The 18,994-nt window shown below is 60.9% G+C and overlaps 1 protein-coding gene across 2 annotated transcripts in view; it reads left to right on the forward strand.

The window, feature by feature from the left end:
- Positions 1 to 15,159, forward strand: part of Sult4a1 (sulfotransferase family 4A member 1) — a 22,631-nt gene extending 7,472 nt beyond the window's left edge. Inside the window, exons 2-8 of one of the 2 annotated variants that reach the window (XR_013440174.1) lie at positions 619 to 749; positions 2,417 to 2,497; positions 2,944 to 3,070; positions 5,163 to 5,257; positions 10,888 to 11,026; positions 12,350 to 12,477; positions 13,731 to 15,159. Coding sequence is in view for 1 of the 2 variants with exons in the window: in XM_005338585.5 (XP_005338642.3) it covers positions 619 to 749; positions 2,417 to 2,497; positions 2,944 to 3,070; positions 5,163 to 5,257; positions 10,888 to 11,026; positions 13,731 to 13,843 (686 nt within the window). In the remaining variant the exon portion in view is untranslated. The remainder of the gene's footprint in view (positions 1 to 618; positions 750 to 2,416; positions 2,498 to 2,943; positions 3,071 to 5,162; positions 5,258 to 10,887; positions 11,027 to 12,349; positions 12,478 to 13,730) is intronic. The other variant, XM_005338585.5, reaches the window with a different exon arrangement.
- Positions 15,160 to 18,994: the final 3,835 nt, after the last annotated feature.

Consider the following 18,994-nt stretch of genomic DNA (forward strand, 5'->3'; position numbering starts at 1 on the left):
GGCCTGTAGGGGCGGCTGTGGGGGGGGGGTCCCTGCAGCCGCACTCCCAAAGGTGCCTGAGGCAGGAGCAGGAGGCAGCCAGAGGCCAGGGCCCCAGGGTGGGGAGCTTGGGGGCCCGTCAGGGTGGAGGAGCCAGGGCCCTGGGGACCTTGGCAAAGGAGGTGCCTGGCCTGCGTAGTGAAGCTGGAGAGGTTCTAGGTCGGGGACACTGAACCTGAGATGTGCTGTTCATCCCAGAGGGAAGGTCCCCAGATCCCGCAGGGGACTGTCCATGCTGGGTCGCTGCTTTGTGAGGGGAGTCCGTCAGCAGTCTGTGGCCCACGGGCGCCGGACCACGGGGGACACCCGGCGGGTGTGGGGACCCTGGCTGGCAGCCCTCCCCGCCCTGGGCTCTCCTGCATCAGCTGAGGAAGTCAACGCTGCAGGCTCCGGGTCCAGAGGCAGGAGCACCCTTCCCCTCTGAACTCCAGGGAGCGGCGACGCCCAGGCCACCCGCAGCAGTGGGGCTCAGGCTGGAGTGCTGTCTCCTCAGACTCAACCCGCCCCTGGGCCCAGGTGCTGCCCGCCTGCAGGGCTGGCCCCGACTTGCCTGAGTGCCCCTCTGGCCTCTCTCCCCAGGCACGAGCCTGCTGCAGGAGGTTGTCTACCTGGTGAGCCAAGGGGCTGACCCCGATGAGATCGGCCTGATGAACATCGACGAGCAGCTCCCGGTCCTGGAGTACCCCCAGCCAGGCCTGGACATCATCAAGGTACTGCCTGCGCCACGTGCAGTGCTTTGCAGTCACGCCTGCTTCGTGGCAGTGGATGCTGAGGGGGTTCAGGGGGCTCTGGATGGAGGAGAGGAGAGCCCAGGTGGCCAGGAGAGAACCCACAGGTCTGAGCCCATTACTGTGACCCTGCGCCTGAGCAGGGTGTCCGTCCCCTGAGGCCAGGGAGTGTGTGTGAGAGACGGAAGCAGATGCCAAGGGGGGCAGGGAGGGTGTGGATTTGGGGCCACCAGCGGAAAGCAGGCTCTGGCTCCCCCCCCCACTTCCCCATCTGTTAAGGAGCCAGGAGGATGGGTCATCAAATGTGTGGTTTTGAAAATGAAATAAGCCAGCGGGGTGGCAACACAAGCCTGGAGTCCCAGTGACTTGGGAGGCTGAGGCACGAGGAGGCCAGCCTCAGCAGCTTAGTGAGACCCTGTCTCAAAATAAAAAACAGGAGATAAAGGACTGGGTGAGACCCTGTCTCAAAATAAAAAACAAGAGATTAAGGACTGGGTATGAAATTGGTGTAGTCGGCCCCTGGGTTCAAGCCCCAGTGCTTCCGGGGGGGAACCTGATGTGTAAGTACGACTGTGTACACGTCTGTAGTGTGTGTGTGTATGCATTTCCAGTCCCTGTGCCTCTGTCCTCCCACGGGTCTGGGTCTTCCTCACGCCACCTCTCAGCCACCTTTGAATTCCGGCACCATCCCCTGAGCACTGCAGCTGCAGCTTTGGTCTCGCCTGCCCGCCCCCTGCTAGGTGGACCTTCTGCCCCCTGCTGGTTGAACCTTCTGGAACACAGCTCTCAGAGAAACCCCACTGCACGCAGATCCCCCTGTGCCCTGAGGTGTGGGCCTGGCCGCGTGGGCTTCTCCCTGCCTGGTCCAGGAGGCGCGCAGTGCGTCTGTGCTGGGAGGTGGCCGTGCTGGGAGCCAGCCCTGCCCGGCACTGGGCTGCGGCTGGGAGCTGGCTGGATCAGCTCATGGCCTCGTGCAGGAAGGGACAGGAAGTCTTAGTAGTTACCATGGTCATCAGCACTAGAGGGCAGTGGGTCAGGAAGGGACAGGCCTGGCGTCTCCTTGGGGGCTGCTTAGAATGGTCCAGAAAGAGAGGAGCAGAGGGACCAGGGGCACAGAGACCCCATGGCCCCAGGATCCTGGCTCCTGAGCAGGGAGAGGCTGGGGGGCTGTGGGTGCCAGATCCCAGGTCTGAGAGCCCGTAGGGTGACAGGGAAGGGGTCCCTGCATGGGCACGGGAGCTGGAGATGCTTCCAGGATTGACCCGCCCACTGTGTGGAGAAGGGCTGGGGGCAGGTGGCCGCGCGGGGCTGTTGGCTGGAGGCTCCGGTCTCGGGAGCTGCTGCCTGAGCTGGCGCTGGCCCTGTTGGCCTGTCCTAGGCCCTTCCTTGGTGGGGTGTCGGTGGCCCCTCCGGGCTGGGTGGGCGTGACTCTGTGGCTGTGAGAAGTCATCTCATCAGGCTGAGGGCGGGGCCCTCATCTCTGCCCGCAGGGTCCAGCCTGATGGGGGCCGTGTCTGGGAGGGAATTGGCCAGGTGATGTGGTGGGTCCTGCTCTGTTGGAGACCCCTTCCTCGTGGTCCCCTTGGAAGGGCCCTTAAAAAAGACAAACGACAGCTGTGCCTCCCCCAGAACCTCTCCTCTGCCCGCAGGAACTGACGTCTCCACGCCTCATTAAGAGCCACCTCCCCTACCGCTTCCTGCCCTCCGACCTCCACAACGGAGACTCCAAGGTAAGCCGCCATGCCCTCCTTGTGGGTCATGCCATAGCCACGCCACCCACTGGCCTGGGCTCCCCTCGGAACCTCAGCCACCTGCATCCGGGGACACAGCCCTTCACCCGTTTTAGCTGGCTCTGCCTTCGCAGCGGAGCAGTGCGTGTCCCATGGCGGCTGCCGCCCTGCGCCCTTCCCTGCCTCCAGCCTCCCTAGCGCGCTGCGTTCCGAGGCCGAAATTCTCGTCGCCAGCCTCACATTGTAACTTTCCTGTCCTCTGTTTTAAAGTGGTCTGGAGGACAGGAGGGCAGCGGGTGCTGGGTACTTACCCTGCAAGCACTTCGCGGGCAGGAGCCCATCTCTGGGCAGAGTCCCCGCCCACCCTGGCCGGCCGAGTGGTGTCGGTTCAGGACGCGCGGTCGGCCTGGGAGGGGCCTCCGTTCACCATGTTCCTCTGCCCACAGGTCATCTACATGGCTCGGAACCCCAAGGACCTGGTGGTGTCCTACTACCAGTTCCACCGCTCGCTGCGGACCATGAGCTACCGGGGCACTTTCCAGGAGTTCTGCCGGAGGTTCATGAACGACAAGCGTACGTGTCCCCATCGGGGTGCAGTGCCCGGGGTCGGTCACCCTGGAGGGTGCCAGTGCTCACAGCTCCCTGGTCACTTAGGTGGCCGGTCTCCCGATGGTGGTGGAGCTGCCGGCTGGGCCGCCGGCTGCCTGCTGAGATGCCGGGGCTGGGACGTGGCAGCGGGTCCTGGGACTCTAGAGCCCTGCTCCCCACCACCCTGTTGGCACTTCCGGGAGCCCCAGTTTAAAACCCCTTCTTCCTGCGTGGGAACCAGACGGGTGGGAACAGAAACAGCAACCCAGAGGCTACAGTGTCCCTGCCGCTGGCCATGGGCCCTGGAGAAGGCTGCAGCTAGCTGTGACCTTCTTGTGGCCTTCGGCTGGACCTCAGGGACAGGCAGGTATGCAGACAAGGGCACACAGGTTTCCCCTGGGTTCTACACAAGCTGGAAACACATGTGCGGGGCATTAAAATGACACCGTTCCCTGGTAGACAGATGGCAGAGGTCGAGCATCGTGTGAGGGTACGACAGTCCCTGAGAAAGGCCCCACACGAGGGATTTGTGGCCTGAGATTCCAGGGGTGAGGGTCCCGGCCCGGGGGGGTGCAGTGTGGAGGGGCTCTGTTGACGGGCTCCCTGTTTCACAAGGCGGGGATCTGTGGTTGCAGTTGCTGTGACACATGTTCTGGGGGACACTGTGGACTGGGTCACTGACATTCTGGGGAACATGCTGGACAGGGACACCTGCTTGGGGACACAGGACAGGGCCACCATGACACACGGAGTGCAGAGAATACTCTGGATGGGTCACTGTGAGGTGCAATGTGGAGACGCTGGCAGGGTCACTGAGGGGCAGTGGGGACATTCTTGGGGGGAGACAGTGGGGCATGGTGACTTCCCGCCAGTCTTGGCTCTCTGCACTGCAGAGGGAGGGGAGCTGGGAGGCCCTGTGTGGCGGAGCTCCCTCTCCTGGAGCAGCGTGGAGTAGCAGGACGAGCTCTCGGCTGCCCCGTGGCTGCCGGTCCCAGTCAACTGTGCTGGCCTCTCCGGGGCTTCTGTGCAGCGGATGTGGGCTCTTCAGAGTTCACACACCTTCTCTCCTGGACAGAAGAGGGTCTCCTCCATCTGCCCTTTTCACAGTCATTTGGCCGTTCCTTCCACCCAGCACCTGCTCAGCCTTGACTCGGTTCCAACTAGTGGCCTAGATTAGGTGACCAGGTTCCTGCATCCTGTCTCCTGTGACAGTTGATGTCACTGCCCTTTTCCAGGACTCACCTCTTTTTCTGTAGAAGGAGCAGAGGTGGGCCCTGTGTGTCTGCCAGCGTGTGCTGGGCCCGGGGCAGCTGCCCCACCGCAGGTGGCCTGGAGGCCCGGGTCAGCTAGGAGGGATCTCTACAGACCCTCCCTCTGCAGCTGCCTCCTGCTGCTTGGGGAGGTCAGGGTTCCTGCCGAGGCTCCCAGGCTGAGCTCTGACATCAGTGCCCTTGGAAGTGCACTGCAGAAACCCCGGGAGGGACGGGTGGGGCAGCGTTCAGGGGCCGTGCACACGGGGATGTACTGTGGCTGGTGCACAGTGGTGCATCCCTGACCCCTCTGGTGCTCTGCCCTGCCCTGCCCAGCCCGGAAGTGCTCGGCCCCTGGGCGGAACCACGGTGTGGGCTGGCTGGGGCTTCTGCCTCTTTAGTCCTCAAGGACCCCTGGAGGACTCCTGTGTTCCCTCGGCACTCAGCCCGCGGCATGGTCTGTGTCCTGTGTCTGAGTCCTCTCTGCTCTACCCTACCAGCGACTCTGACCGGCTCTCTTTCCTTTCCTGGCATCGTACTCTCTCTGACATGTGTTTGGTGGGGTCAGGGTTCCTGCTGAGGCTCCCAGGCTGGAGTCCCTATCCCAAGTCCCCACCCCCAGCCAGGTCCCCAGCCTGCAGAGGCAGCGCAGGCACAGGTGTGGCAGGAGAAGCCTGCCTAGAACATGGGGCTCAGGGGCTCCTGGTGGCTTGCCCGCGGGTGACTGTCACCCCTAGAGTTTGCTCTGCCCTTGCTAGTCTGTGTGTGGTGTGGGGGGGCGTGGCCTGCATCCCCTCCAGCTGAGCTCACATGTCCTGTGTCCACAGTGGGCTACGGCTCCTGGTTTGAGCACGTGCAGGAGTTCTGGGAGCACCGCATGGACGCCAATGTGCTCTTCCTCAAGTACGAAGACATGCACCGGGTGAGTGCTGGGGACGCCGTGCTTTGGGGGCCGCAGCCCATGGAGGCTGCGGGGTGTGCGGAGCTGGCTCGGGCTACCTGTGGGACGCGAGTCTGCACCGGGCCGCCCTCCAGGTCCATCTCCCTGCATCTGTTTCTTTCGGACCGTTGCCCTCATGCGGCCGGCTCTCCCGCGCCTGCCACGGCCAGCGTCATGTCCCTTGGCTCTGTCCCCTTGGGTGGTCGCCAGGCCCCTGCCTGCATGTCTAACTACACCGACTCCTTGCTGTTCTTCCAACCTGTTCCGCCAGCTGCCATTCTGAGGTCTTTATGTGGCTCTACTCCCTCCAGAACGTTCTTCAGATACCCACGTGCCACGCGCTCACCTCTGACAGGCGCTGCTCTTCTGCCCCTCCCCCCCCAGTCCCTCCCTGGTCCCCTGCAGTTTCCCCAGTGTCTGTTACAGTTGGGGTCTCGGAGGTGGGGAGGGGTTCTGTGGGTCTGCTCGTCATCTGACATGGCAGCTCTGTAAGGTATCTGGAGCCAGCGCGTGGGCCTCCCAGGTGGACAGCTCTCATCCTTTCACCCTGGGCTCCTGGGGCGAGGGGCTATGTGAGGGTGGGCTGTGCTGCCGCGGCCTGACCTGTGTGCCCCTGACCTCTGCCCCGAGCCCAGTGTGTTCCAGTGGACGTGGCTGCCCCTGGGGCTGGCGGAGAATCTGGGCGGGGTGCGCAGGGCCAGGCGACCGGGCTGAGCAGAGGGGTGCGTTTCCCATTGTGTTCAGAAGGGTCCCCATGGTTAGTGGTGGGGATTGGAGCAGGAGGAGGCTGGACTAGAGGCCTGTGTGGAACTGGGCCCGACCTGGCAGTTCTGGAAGGAAACACGGAGGAGGAGGAGGGGCCCTGGGTGAAGGTGAGGCAGTCACGTTTGGCTGTGTTGAGTTTGGGGGATTGTGGGACCCCAGTAGATGGCACTGCAGGTGGCTTCTTGGCTGGGGAAGAGGTTGGGCAGAGATTGAGAATTGGCGGGACCAGTGATATGGTGTCCGTCTGCCTCCCAGAGCCCCTGCCCTCACCTGTCCTTTTCCCCAGTGACTCTGGCCTGGGCCCTATGAATTTGGGGTTAGTGGGCATCAAGAACCAGGCTGCTGCAGAAGTGGGGTCGGTGTCTGGGTGCTGGGGTCCGCCCCTACAGAGGGCCACCAGCCTGTCCTGGGGAGGCCGCAGAGCAGGGCACCAGGCTGACAGCCCTCATTCCCTGCTGGACAACTGCACCCCAACCAGGGGCTGCAGAGACCAGCAGAAGGCCCCACGCTGCAGAGTCGTGAGCCAGTGGTAGGATCTGAGCCGAGGGGGACAGGTTTGTGAGGCAGCAGTATGTACTGCTGTAGGGCCTACTCGTGACCCTGGTGTGTGCAGAGAAGGTGTGGTCAGGAGCTGGACAGTTCTGGAAGGAGCAGCCTCGTGAAGCCAGGGGAGAGCAAGGTTAGCGGTGCAGTTGGGAACCAGGAAGTGGTGCCACGGCCTGACCTGTGTGCTCCTGATCTCTGCCCCACAGCCCAGTGTGTGCGGAGGGTGTGGCTTGGTGACTAGGGGCTGGGCACTTTGCCGTGGTGGTGACAGGCATGGAGGAGGGCTGCTGATGGCCTGTGTGGAGCCTGGGTCAGGGGTGTCTGTCATATGCTGTACTCCAGTCCAGGTGTCAGGAGAGGCAGGAGGAGAGGAAGGGGTGGAGAAGGACTGTGCAGGGGGATGTCCCTTGTCTGGGGCAGGACAGGCAGGAGACACTGTCACCTGGGAGAGCAGAGGAAGGACAGGGTGCAGGTGTGGGCCGCAGCCTGAGCCAAGGCCGGGCATGATGTCGGTGCAGTGGACAGACAGGGCCAGGCCGTAGGGCCTACTCGTGACAGCAGCTGATGGGACCCATAGACAGGTCTAGAGTGAGGGGCAGTAGGCCGGGGCCAGGGAGGAGGGCAGGCCACTGGGCGCCAAGAGAGGAGAGCCAAGTCTGAGGGCTGAATCAGCGTGAGGGACAGTGACGAGGGCCAGGTCTGGAATCCTAGGGCACTGGGCCAGACCAGGCCTTACCGCCTACTTACGGGAAGATTCCAGGTGGATCAGGAGCTGCTTGTGAACAGAACCGCGGAGAGCACTGTGGGCGTGGGGAGGGGAGCGCACCGTGCATTGGCACTGCAGCCCCGGGTCCTCAGCGCACGTGCCCCTGGGCACTGAGGCCCTTGGTCCAGACGGCCTTTGAGGCTCGCTTGGCTGGCAGGGAGGAGCCCGTGGTGCGTCTGCTGCTGCTGGGGCTTCCCTCAGGTCCCCTCACGGAATCCCGCACACCTCCCGAGTCCTGGTGAGCAGGCCGGCCGCTGGGTCTAGCCGAGGAGTCTGAAGCGCCCTCCCTCTTGGGGTGAGGATGGGGTGGTGGTGGGCAGCGAGGACCAAGCGCCACCCCACTACTGGCCTGGACACGGGACATGGATTGCTCAGGCCCGGGTCAGGCATGGTGTGTGGCCTCATCTCCATGCAGGGTGCTGCAGGGCCTGGCAGCCGGCAGCCGCTCAGGTAACGTCCACTGTTCCGAGTGCCTTTCCTGAGGAGTAACTTGGGTACAGCAGATCTACAGATCCTGGCTCACAGCTTGCCAGCTTCTGTGTGTGACCTCAGTGTCACTGCCCAGTGTTTCCAGAGGGAGCACCATCTGGCCTTCCTCACCCTGGCTTCCTGCCTCTGAACCCCTGCAGCGTCCGACTCTTGGGCCCTGTGGGAGTGGCAGGCTTTTATCCTGTCATCCCCGCGGTGTCCCAGTCGGTGTGGACGCTCCGTGTCCTACCATTCAGCCTGGCCCAGCGTTGTAGCCGCTTCCTTTCTGGGGAGGCTGACTAAGGCCGAGGTGTGGCTGCTGCTCTTCAGTGCGCTTGTCACGGGGCCTGTTCCTAGGGAGGGGTTCCTGGGGTGCTGGGCCTGTGTCTGCCAGCTGCTTCTCCCAGTGCCACTGGGGACATACCCAGGCTGGCGAGAGAGGACTCCCTCCTGGTGCAGGGAGAGCCCCAGCTCGGCCAGCTGCACACACATCTGCAGGGGGGCTGCGGCCGGCAGGTTCTTCCTGAAGCTGCTCCTCAGGTGGCACTGAGAGCGCTCAGCCGCAGCCCCTGGGAGAACAGGGCAAGTTCTCTTGAGCTGAAGTCTGAACGCAGACCTCGCCCGAGGCTGCTCAGATACCCTTTCCTGGCATCTCGGTGCCACTCTGGGCCCATCAGGGTCGAGACCTTCTGCCTGTGCTTGACGGGGAGCGTGTTCTGGCAGAGCCAGTGCCCTCGTCTGGTCTTGATGGCCCGTCTGTCAGCTGGGTTTCAGTTGCTGTCATGAAATACCCGAGGCTGGGGATTTTGTCTTAAAAACGTTTGTTTAGCTCATGGTTTGTTTACTTGTTTCTGTTTACCTTTTTGAGATCTCACTAAATTGCGAGGCTGGCTGTGAACTCAGTCCTCTTGCCTCAGCTCCGAGTAGCTGGGGTCATGGTGGGCGCCTCTCAGCGCCTAGCTCAGCCTAGCTCAGTTTTGGCGGTTCAAGGGCGAAGCGCCTGCATTGGCGTGGCTCTGAAGGCCCCGTGGCAGCGGGGAGAGGAAGGCGCATGTGGGAGGACAGGAGGCCCGAGAGTTAGGGCTCTGGCCTGCTCCTGGGCAGTGACCCCTTGGCTAGGCCTGACGGGAGTTCTGCCAGAGCTGCTTTGGCTCCTTCTGGGGGGAGCACCCTCGTGACCTGGTTACTTCCTCCTGAGCCCACCTCATAGCCCCAAGCTCCCCACACAGGCCCCCGGAGGATGCCCTCAGGCCACCGCAGGTGGCACTTGCAGCCACCGGTTGTCGTGTGGTGGTGCCTCTCCCAGAGCCGAGTCGTGGTCTGGGCGTCCGTGGTCACACGTCAGGGGTCAGCGCTGCTCACTTCTTACTCCATGAGCCCGAGACTGGCCTTTCTCCCGTATGTTCAGTGGTAAGGTCGTGCCAGAGCACTCACTGTGTGCCCAGGACCCCACGTCCCCCGCCTGCTGCCACCACCTCATGATTTTTAGGCTTTGAGTACCTGGCACTGGGACAGGTGTCCAGGGTGTCACCCCACCCCACCCATGCAGCCACTCTGCGGAGTGTTCTCACCAGGTGTGGCCAGACACTCCGGACGGGGATCAGGTGGCGAGCTAGTGCCAGCAGTGCTGGGAGTGACCCTGACACAGGGTGCTGTGACAGGTGCCAGGCCTCTTCCTGCGGCCCACGGTGGGGTGCTCCCATCCCTGGTCTCGGGTGGGGAGTGCAGCTGGCGGGGTGAGCGTCGGGACCCCACTGTCCCAGAGCAGCCGCCGGCCTTAGCTGGATGCAGGCCAGCAGAGGTGCCCCGAGTGGACGGATGGCCACACGGGTGCGCCTGAGGCTCCTGCTGATGCTCCAGCAGGCAGAGCCAGGGCAGCCTCCCCGGGATCTCTTCTTCCTCCGTAGTGCTCTGCTCCTTATGGGGGGACGGGGAGAGGGAGGGGGACAGTGAGAGGGAGGGGGACAGAGAGAGAGGGAAAGTGAGAGGGACAGTGAGGGAGGGAGAGGAACAGTGAGGGGGAGGGACAGTGAAGGAGGAAGAGGAAGAGTGAGGGAGGGGGAGGGACAGTGAGGGGGAGGGACAGTGAAGGAGGAAGAGGAAGAGTGAGGGAGGGGGAGGAAAAGTGGGGGAGGGGGAGGGACAGTGAGGGAGGGGGAGGAAAAGTGAGGGAGGGAGAGGGACAGTGAGGGAGGGGGAGGGACAGTGAGGGAAGGGGAGGGACAGGGAGAGGGACAGTGAGGGAGGGAGGGAGAGGTATGCACACAGGTTGGGTGCGGGTGGGTGCTCGCTGGGATGGAGCTGGGTGGAGCCAGGGCCCCAGGGGCCAGGCAGGTGCCCCACTCTGAGCCACACTGCAGTCCCCGATTTTCCTTTTGCATACAGTGCAGGTGGCAGGGCAGGGAGCCCACCCGGCCCTGAGAGGCCGCTGGGTGGCTGCCAGTGCTATGGGATTCCAGAGGCACGAGCGCCCCTGCGGCGTTCAGGGACTTTTCCCTTCCAGGCTGGGCAAAGTCCTGCCCGAGGCCCCCTTTGCTCATCTGCTCTGAGCCTTTGAGAGAGGACGCTGCCTCCAGCGCCCCACAGTCTCCACCAGGAGCCCATGCTCAGGGTTCTGACTGGCCGCGAGAGGAGGGCAGGGCGCGTGTCAGCAGTGTCCCCGTGTGGGGGGTGGGGCGGGGCAGCAGGTCCTGCCTCCTGCTAGTGCCTTTCTCTGGGGAGGCTGGCGCGGGGGCCTACGGGGCCTCTGGTCCTTCTTGGGGTCAGTCTGGGGGCAGGCGGAAGGGACTCGCTCCTTCTTGCAGCTGAAGGTCACATGTGTTTGGTGCTCAGCAATCTGAAGGACTCCCTTTTGCTTCCCAGGTCCCCATGGGCATGGGTTTGAGTCACACCTGCCAGGGGAGAGCGGGGTGCCCGGCGGCTTCCTGATCTCCTGTTTCCTTCCAGAGGAGGTAGACCTGGGCACTGAGTGAGGTCACAGTGGACAGTCCTGAGTGTCACTGGTCCGGGGCCACCTGCAGCAGAAGGTGCTGCCCTGATGGCTGTTCTGCTCTGCCCTGTCTTCCAGGACCTGGTGACCATGGTGGAGCAGCTGGCCAGATTCCTGGGTGTGTCCTGTGACAAGGCCCAGCTGGAGTCCCTGAGCGAGCACTGCCACCAGCTGGTGGACCAGTGCTGCAATGCGGAGGCCCTGCCTGTGGGCCGGGGTACGTGTCCCGCCTCCCTGCTCAGGCACCCCCTCCCCTCTGTTGCTGCCCTCGGGCTCTGGACCATTTATAACAGTGCTTTGTTGGCTTGTGCCATCTGCTTTGCCAGGGCAAGGTGTTCACCTGCCAGCCAGTGCCCACAGGTGGCGTGGTGCTTGAGCAGTCAGTGCCGAGCCCACCGTTGCTGGGATCATGAGCCATGTTGCTTGCGGGTGGGCGGCTGCTGGGGTGTTGGGGCCAGGTGCTTTCAGACAGGGAGCCTTCCAGAGGGCTGGCATCCAGGGCCCTGCAGAGCAGCCCCCAGGATGGATTCGGTCCGGGAAAGGACAAATGTAAGGCTGTGGACGGGCCCTGCAGCCTCTGCTTGGCTAGATGAGCCCCAAGTCATGCAATTCCCAAGGGAGGAGGCCCTGCCTTCCTTCCTTCACCCAGGGACACTGTCCCAGGGTCTTTGGGGTACAGGTGGCACAGGTGAGGAGTGACCTAGCCCTGGGGTGAGCAGTGTGTATAGGCAGGTGTGTGCCCTTGCCGCAGGAGATGGGGAAGGTAGTCCAGGCAGGAGGCCCCCCAAGGCTGCCTGCGTTGCCCCCCCATCCTTAGGGCCATGGGCATCCGACTCTGCTCGGCAGTAGGGAGTTTGGGCATTAAAGTCCCCAGGATGAATCCCGGGGTGGTGGCCATGGCCACCCAAGTCCCTTACTGGTAAGTATGACTCTCATCCATGTGGGGGTGTAGACCTGAAGCTGGTGGCAGTGTGAACTGGAACTTGCAGGGGGCGAGAAGGTTCAAGGGGGACACGGAGCCTCAGGTGGTGTGGGAGGTGCCCGTGGGGAAGATGAGAGCTGGCTGGGTCCCAGCACGGCTGTCTCTGGAGAGAGACCTGGCTCAGCCCTCCAGCGCCCAAAGCTCCCTGTCCTTTGTCTGAAAGGGGCCGACACCACCAGGGGAGGCCAGAGAGCCAAGCACAAAGGGCCTCCCGGGAAGGCTGCGGCTCCAGTAGGAGGCAGGGGAGGCAGGTTGTGGGCTGTGTGGTGCCGGGTGTGCCCCCACCTCTAGCCACGCTGGCCCTGCAGGAAGAAGCCAACCAAACCAAATGCACCCTGATGTATTCCTGGCTGCATCTTCACGAGTATCTATTATTTGAACTTTGTTTGCTGTTTTCAGTTTTGCATTTGCTGTTTTGTTCTGGCCCTCTGTGCATATGTGTGTGTGTGTGGTGAGCGTGTGGGGACGCCGTGCCCTGGGCTCCTCCTGACTGTGTGCTTGGTCATCGTCTGCCTTGGTTTCGCTTTATTTCAGTTCTGTGGTTTTGTTTCCTTTTAGCACATTGCCTCTTTGCTCAGAAGATCTCCTTGAGCTGGTGAGAGCGCAGGGCTCGGGTAGCCAGCCGCATTGCTTAAATTTGATTCATATCACAGCATAAATTGTCTTGATTCCAAATCCTAAACCAGGTGGGTGATCCTTCAACCAGTGCTCAGCTGCCTCGGCTGAGAAAATAGTCACGGAAAAATGTAACTGTAGAGTGATTGGTCTAGAAGCTTCTAATTTTGTCCTTTTGGTGCCATTAGAAGGGAGCACGAACAATTTCTCTTTTATTTTTTTCCTCTCCAATGCTGATAGTTTTTCATTCCCAAAGAGAACACTGCCGTGCGGCTTTTGCTCAGCACCTGCCGGGCTGCATCTTCCCACCTGAGGTCCTGCCAGGGCAAGGGTACTGCCCATGGCAGAGCTCACAGCAGAGCTTTGCTGGAGACGTCAGGGGTGGAGAGCCGAAGGGTCTGACGGAGCCGGCCAGTCCTTTGGCGTGACTCAGCCAGGGCCCTGTTCCCCCAGGTGGCAGCTCCGAATCCCCCCTCGGCACTTCAGAGCCCCCATTAATTGTTTGGACCTGCCCAGCCTGTTGTTTTTAGCAGACTTTCACCAAGCCTTTATCTGCTAGTGCCCAGCCTCGCCCAGTGCCTGTCCAACCCCAGCCTCGCCCAGCTGCCCGGCAGAGGTCTGGCTCCCACCACCAGGTGGAGCGATACCTACTTAGGCTTGAGCTGAGGACCTCTCGCATCCCGTCTAATCTCAGAAGCCACTCTGCCCGTGAGTGTGTCATTCCCTCTGAGTCCCCAGGGCTCTTGAGTGTGCTTCCTGAAACTCCTGGGCCCGCCAGGAGGGTTTGCTCCTTGCCAAGATATTTCCTGCCTTTTGAATGATTTTTTCTTCTTTTTCAAATTCTCCAGAGGCAAGTGCTGTTGAGCTCTGAGGAGTCACGGTGTCCTGAGGACCCCAACTCCACATGACCCACAGCGCATGCACCCCACAGGTGGCACTGCTCTCTGGGTGTTTACTAAGCCCCCCTCTGTGCTGCTACAGGTGCTGGGGAGTCAGCCAGGAACAAGAGGTAGCGTCCCTCCTGGCGGGCCTCAGGTCCACGAGGCTCTCCAGCACAGTACGTGGCAGCAGCTGGCTGGGCCCACTTCACTCCCAGACCCAGAGGAATTTGGTTCCATTTATGTCCTGCCATACACAGTAGTTCAAAAACACAGGGGACCCAGCTGGGCTGTAGCTCAATGGCCCATCCTGCCCCCACAGGCCAAGTTTAGAGGGGTCCAGGAATAGATCTGGAGCCTTCCAGATCCATTTCCAAGGCTTCCTTTGGTCTGCTAGCTGGTCCAGCAGCAGGTGGGTACACACACTCTGCTCTGCTCTGTTGCAGGGCGGGTCGGGCTGTGGAAGGACATCTTCACCGTCTCCATGAACGAGAAGTTCGATCTTGTGTATAAACAGAAGATGGGGAAGTGCAACCTCACCTTTGACTTTTATTTATAGTAAGAGAAACAGCAAACTTGCATGCCCTCAGTACCCAGACGCTCTGCTAGCTAAAAGTCCGTATGCATTCATTTATTCCTTGCTGGACACACTCTGGAAGCAGCGTGTAAACAACGGGAAGAACCCAGCGGAGAACCCGGAGAAGGGTGCGGATGTCCACCAGGCGGCGTCTCGCCCTCAGCATTTGCAGTCTCTGCTGTGTACAAACCTCATGGAGTGCAGTCCTGGTGGCTGTGCCACTTTAAGTGTGGCGCCTGCACCACGGGTGGCCAAGTGCCGCCTATACCACCCTGTGCCACTTACTGTGTTTTATAGAGCTTTTCACTGGAAGTCTGAATAAATGTCGGTAAACCAAATAGAAGTTCACTTTTGGGGGGAAGCAAGAGTGAGCCACTCCCAAACGGCAGGAAGATCTCAGGGTTGCCTCTAGTCTGGGCACCTAAGCCACAGCCATTCCATTCCGCTCTTGCCTGGCCTGCAATGGTGAGAGCGTGGGGTGGGGGAACCTGCCTGGTTTGGGTGGAGTGGGTCCTTTGACCCTTCCTGACACCGGGCAGATCCTGTTCTCAGGCCAGAGCAGAGGATTCCATGGAGGTTTCTGTGGGGAAACGTGGCTGCGAGGTCAGCAGCGCTTGAGAGCAGTGAGTGGAGGGTCTGCCAGAGAGACCTGGATGCTCTGGAGTCACGTTTGAACTGTAGTCTAACCTTTTGTCCCTGGGGCAATGGCACACCTGTGCTGGCAGTCAGTTTCCCAAAACCCCTGACTTGCATTCAGCTTGTTCCAGCTGTACGTGAGGCCCAGGGCCGAGGGTTGTGAGCTGTGAACCAAGGGCCACGAGCTGGCCTGCAAGTTGAGCTCCCTCACCAGAGGGCTTGGTGAGCCGCCCTTGTCTGTCTACCCCACACCTTGGAGTATCTGGGGGAGCAAAGGTGATGTGTCATTGTCCCACCACCTGAATCTTCTGGCCCACACTCAGCTGGAGGCGATGGAGACTCGAGGTGGGCTGCTGCCAGCTGCAGGTGGCGTGCAGCCTGCTACTACAGGGGGCTGCGTGGTCTCTGACTCCTGATGGGGTCGCTGCTGGGGAAGGGGCTCTGCAGCGGAATCGGTCTGAAGCAGGTACAGAGGGAGGCTGGTGGTTCTGTTCCTGCTGGGGCACCTGGCGCTACGCGGAGGTGGTGGCGCCTTTTTTGTGTGTCCGGGACAGGCTGCGTTCTGTGAAATTTCATTTCTATTTTTTGCACTGGGTGGTGTCACCGAGCGCCACCTGGTGTTGCTGTGCTTGCTGCATCTTGAATAAAGACACTTGCCCTGCCTTCTGTCGTGCGTGTGCTGGGGGTGGAGGATGGTCCCTGTGGGTCCTCAGCACTGTGGGACAACAGGAGGGTGAGCCACATAAATGTCCCATTCCTTGAGGTTGATTACAGAGGGGAACTGGCCGCCTTGAGACCAGAATCAGGCTGTTTAACTCACGGTTTCCAAGGTTTGGCTCCCTGTGTTTTGGTGTATTTTTATTTATTCACAGAGTACAACCCTGTGTGTGGATAATTAGGATCTCTTTCACCTTTTATAAAGAGGTGGCTGGAGGGAGGAGAGGTTTCCATGCACCTGTGGGGCGGGCCTCCGCCTCTGCAGCCTCCCGGTCAGCACTGTGTCCTGGGGTTTGCCAGGGACAGCTCTAAGCAGTCAGGGTTGCACTGCCCCCCATGAATTCCAAGGCCTCTCCAGGGTCCTTATCGAAGGGAAGGTGACATTGTTTTTCTTGAGAAAGCAAAAGCTTCCTGGAGAATCCTGTTTACTGTCAGGTGAGTGACTCCTCCAGGCCACAGGTGAAACCTTCTCCCGTGTCTGGTTGGTTCATTACGTGTCCCTCCTGCGTTGCCCTGCTGTCTGCCCTGCTGTCTGCCCCGGGGCATGCACCCACCTGAAACACTGCAGGGAGCTTGTGGAGTCCAAAGGCAGTGCATGGTGGGCTCGCTCCACCCCACACCTGCTCTGCTGATGTCCCCTCATTTCAGGGTGTCTTTTATCCACTAGATACTTGAGTACCTGCTCTGTCTTGGGCCGTGTGCAGAGCAGCAGCAGAATAGTGAGACGGCCCAGCCTCCAGGCACGTGTGTCCCAGTGGGGAGAGAAGTCAGCCTGACGTGAGGCAAGGTCAGGGTCCAGAGTGCCGGCAGAGAGCTGGGGAGCAGGCTGTGGAGGAGTGGGAGGCGCCCGCTCAGGGAGCCACTGAGGAGAGCCTGGGTGGCAGCAGTTTGCCCGCGGACCCCAGGCACTCCTATGGCAGGAGCTCGCTTTGGAAGGGGTTTTGCACTAAAAAGGAAGTTGTGGGTGGTTTGTTTCATAGGAGAAGACACCTGCTTTGCACCTTCCAAGGCTTCCCTGGCTGCCCTGTGAGTCACCTGTGGGGCCGCCCATACTGTGGCGCAGGCAGGCTCAGCATGAAGACATCTCCAGGGTCTCTCCCCACCTGGAAGTCTGGTCTCGGCATTCATGGGTCCTGGGTGTCATCTGCAGTTCCTACCTGCTGCCTCCGAGCTGTGATGAGGACACAGAAGCAGGTGTGAGGGTGGCGTGGGCGGCTGGAGGAGTTAGTGTGCTGAGCGCAGCTGGAGTCCAGCAGGGCCTGCTGGGAGGAGCCTGGACAGGCAGAGGGTGAGGGTGCCCAGGGGGCTGCTGTGAAAACAGGCCACTAGGAGCTCTGTCCGTCCGTGGTTGTCCTTTATTTCACATGCCAGGAAGGTGCTGGGATGCGTCTGGGTGGACGTGGGTGTATGTGTCCTTGTGAGTTGGTGCTGCAGCCCTGGGCAGAGTGTGTGACCACAGCCTCCCCAGGCTGGGGCCCTGCTCTGACACCAGGTGTTTGAGGCTTATCCTGTTTTCCCTCCTGGCACGGTTACTGACCTGAGTGGGGACCAGCATGGGCTCCATGGCATTCCACCGGACACTCCTCTGACCCAGCATCGTCATGTGCAGGAGGACAGTCACCTTTGTCCCATTCACTTTCAGAATGGTCATGACACCACCATGGCCCTTAAACAACGCTCAAACCCCTACCCAGCTGCCCTGCGCCAGCTCCGCCTGGTGGCCAGGGTGCTGTTGCCAGCTCATGGCCTCAGTTCTGTGGTTGAGGAGTGCACAGTGGTGGTCACAGCACTGCAGAGGGATGCCAATCAGCTACAGGCCCTACTGCGCACAGGCCCCACCTTCCTGGGCTGGGGATGGAGCTGGTGTTGGAGGAGTCTTGGTGCCTGGGCTCTGTGGCACCAGCCTTGTTCTCTGGAGTTTTCCCTCCCCACTTGGAACCTTGAGCTCGTCGGTGCACAGCATGCACTGCAGTACGGGGATGGCACTTGGTCAGGGTCCAGCCTTGCCCAGCAAGGAACGGCCTATGACATCCCCAGCAGCCGGATGCGCGGTCCCTGGTAAGCTTGCTGCCTCCAGATGCTGTGCAGTCTCTAGTGACCTTGCAGGCACTGTCTGTGCCAGCTGTGTCTCTGCACCTTGGGATGTTCACTTCCTCACCCTGGGCCCCCAGCCCTGCTGCCTCCGCCTGGGGCGAGACCCTCTCCTTCCCTGGACTGTGATCCCTCATGCTCCCTACTGTCCTCTCTTTGTGCCCACCTCGGTGTCCTGTGGCCATGTCCCTCAATGAACAGCCATGCTCTGAGGGCAGCAAAGGTTCTGTCTTTCTGGGTCAGAGGTGGGCACATGGTCAGCGACTAGTGAGTGAAAGGCCATTCCAACTGCCAGCGCCGCTTTCCTTTCTGGAAGCTGCCCACCCTGTACCACTGCAACTGGCTGGCTGGTGGAGGCTGCATCTTCTGAGCCGTCACCTGATGACCCCATGCCCTGGACCCAGTTCTTGAGTGTCTGTTCCTTTACTGTCCATGCCATGGACCCTGCTTATTCCTGAGGTGCAGCCTGGAAGTCGCTGGCTGAATGGACCCAGGCGGGATTGCGGGGTGGCTGTTCCTGGTGCTCCCTTTCCCACCTCTCCTCTGCCCCTGCCCTCAAGCTGAGGCACGTGGTGCCAATGAAGCTGCCGGCGTCCCTCCTTGGTCACACCTGTCTCCCTTCTTCATCTCTTGGCATTTACTGAGCACCTACTCTGTGAGGCCTGGTGCTGGGTGCTGGGGACCCACCATTCCATTCCATGGGCTCTGCTCTGAGTCATCACCCACATCAGTGTGGAAAAGGGCCTGGTAGGGGGCAGAGGTGGCTCTGAAGTCTAGGTGCTGGAACTGGGCAAGGCGCCTGCCCTCCCAGCCTGGGCCTCCGTTTGTTCTGAAGTCTTGTAGTCTGTTTATGGCTGAGGGACTGTCCCCACCTCCGCAACAGGAATGGTGGAGAGTGACCTCTGCAGAGATTGGGAGCAGACAACCTCAGGGCTGCAGAAAGCCTGCTTGTGAGACAAACCCAGTGGGAGCTGGGTCTAAAAACAGGGCAGGAAGCGGAGGGTGCGTGCAGAGGCATGGACAGAAATACAGCAGGCCCTGCCAGGGCAGGCAGCCTCGCCCAGTCCCCCCTGCAGTTCCAGGTCCAGCTCTGTCCACATCCAGGAACTCAAGCAGGGTCCTTTCATCCCAAGGTGAAGAGGTCTCAGCCCAGAGCCTTGGGAGACTCCTTTGTGTGGTCAGATTGCCTACCGACCAGCTCCACAGAGGAGCTAATGAAGCCAGTGACTTTGTAGCCGAGGAGGGATGGGCCAGCAAGAGAATCAGTTGCAGAAGCACCTGCCACACAGATTGGCCTGCAGTCCCCATCTCCAAGGCGTGCTAAGCTCTTGCCAAATCTGCACATCAAATGACAATTTGATTCGCACACTTGGATTCCTGCGTGCTGGTTGGCATGGAGCGTCTGAGCTGCAGTCCTTAAATCTGTCTCCTGCCACGAGGAAAGGAGCCTGTGCTTATTAAAAGCAGTTTTTTTTTTAAACCAAAGAATGCTAAGTGTGTCTAAAAAATAAAAACCAACCAGAAAATGCATTGTATCTTTTTTGAAGTTGTCATCTTTACATATATGCATGGTGTCGGGCCAGCTGGGAACAGGAGTCTGAGAATATTGGGAGCAAGGCCATCTCTGCAGAAGGACCACTCCCTCCGTGTCACCAGGGACTTGACTCGTCTGTACATCCTCAGAAGACA

Source organism: Ictidomys tridecemlineatus, chromosome 6 (genome assembly GCF_052094955.1).
Source record: "Ictidomys tridecemlineatus isolate mIctTri1 chromosome 6, mIctTri1.hap1, whole genome shotgun sequence".
NCBI lineage: Eukaryota > Metazoa > Chordata > Mammalia > Rodentia > Sciuridae > Ictidomys > Ictidomys tridecemlineatus.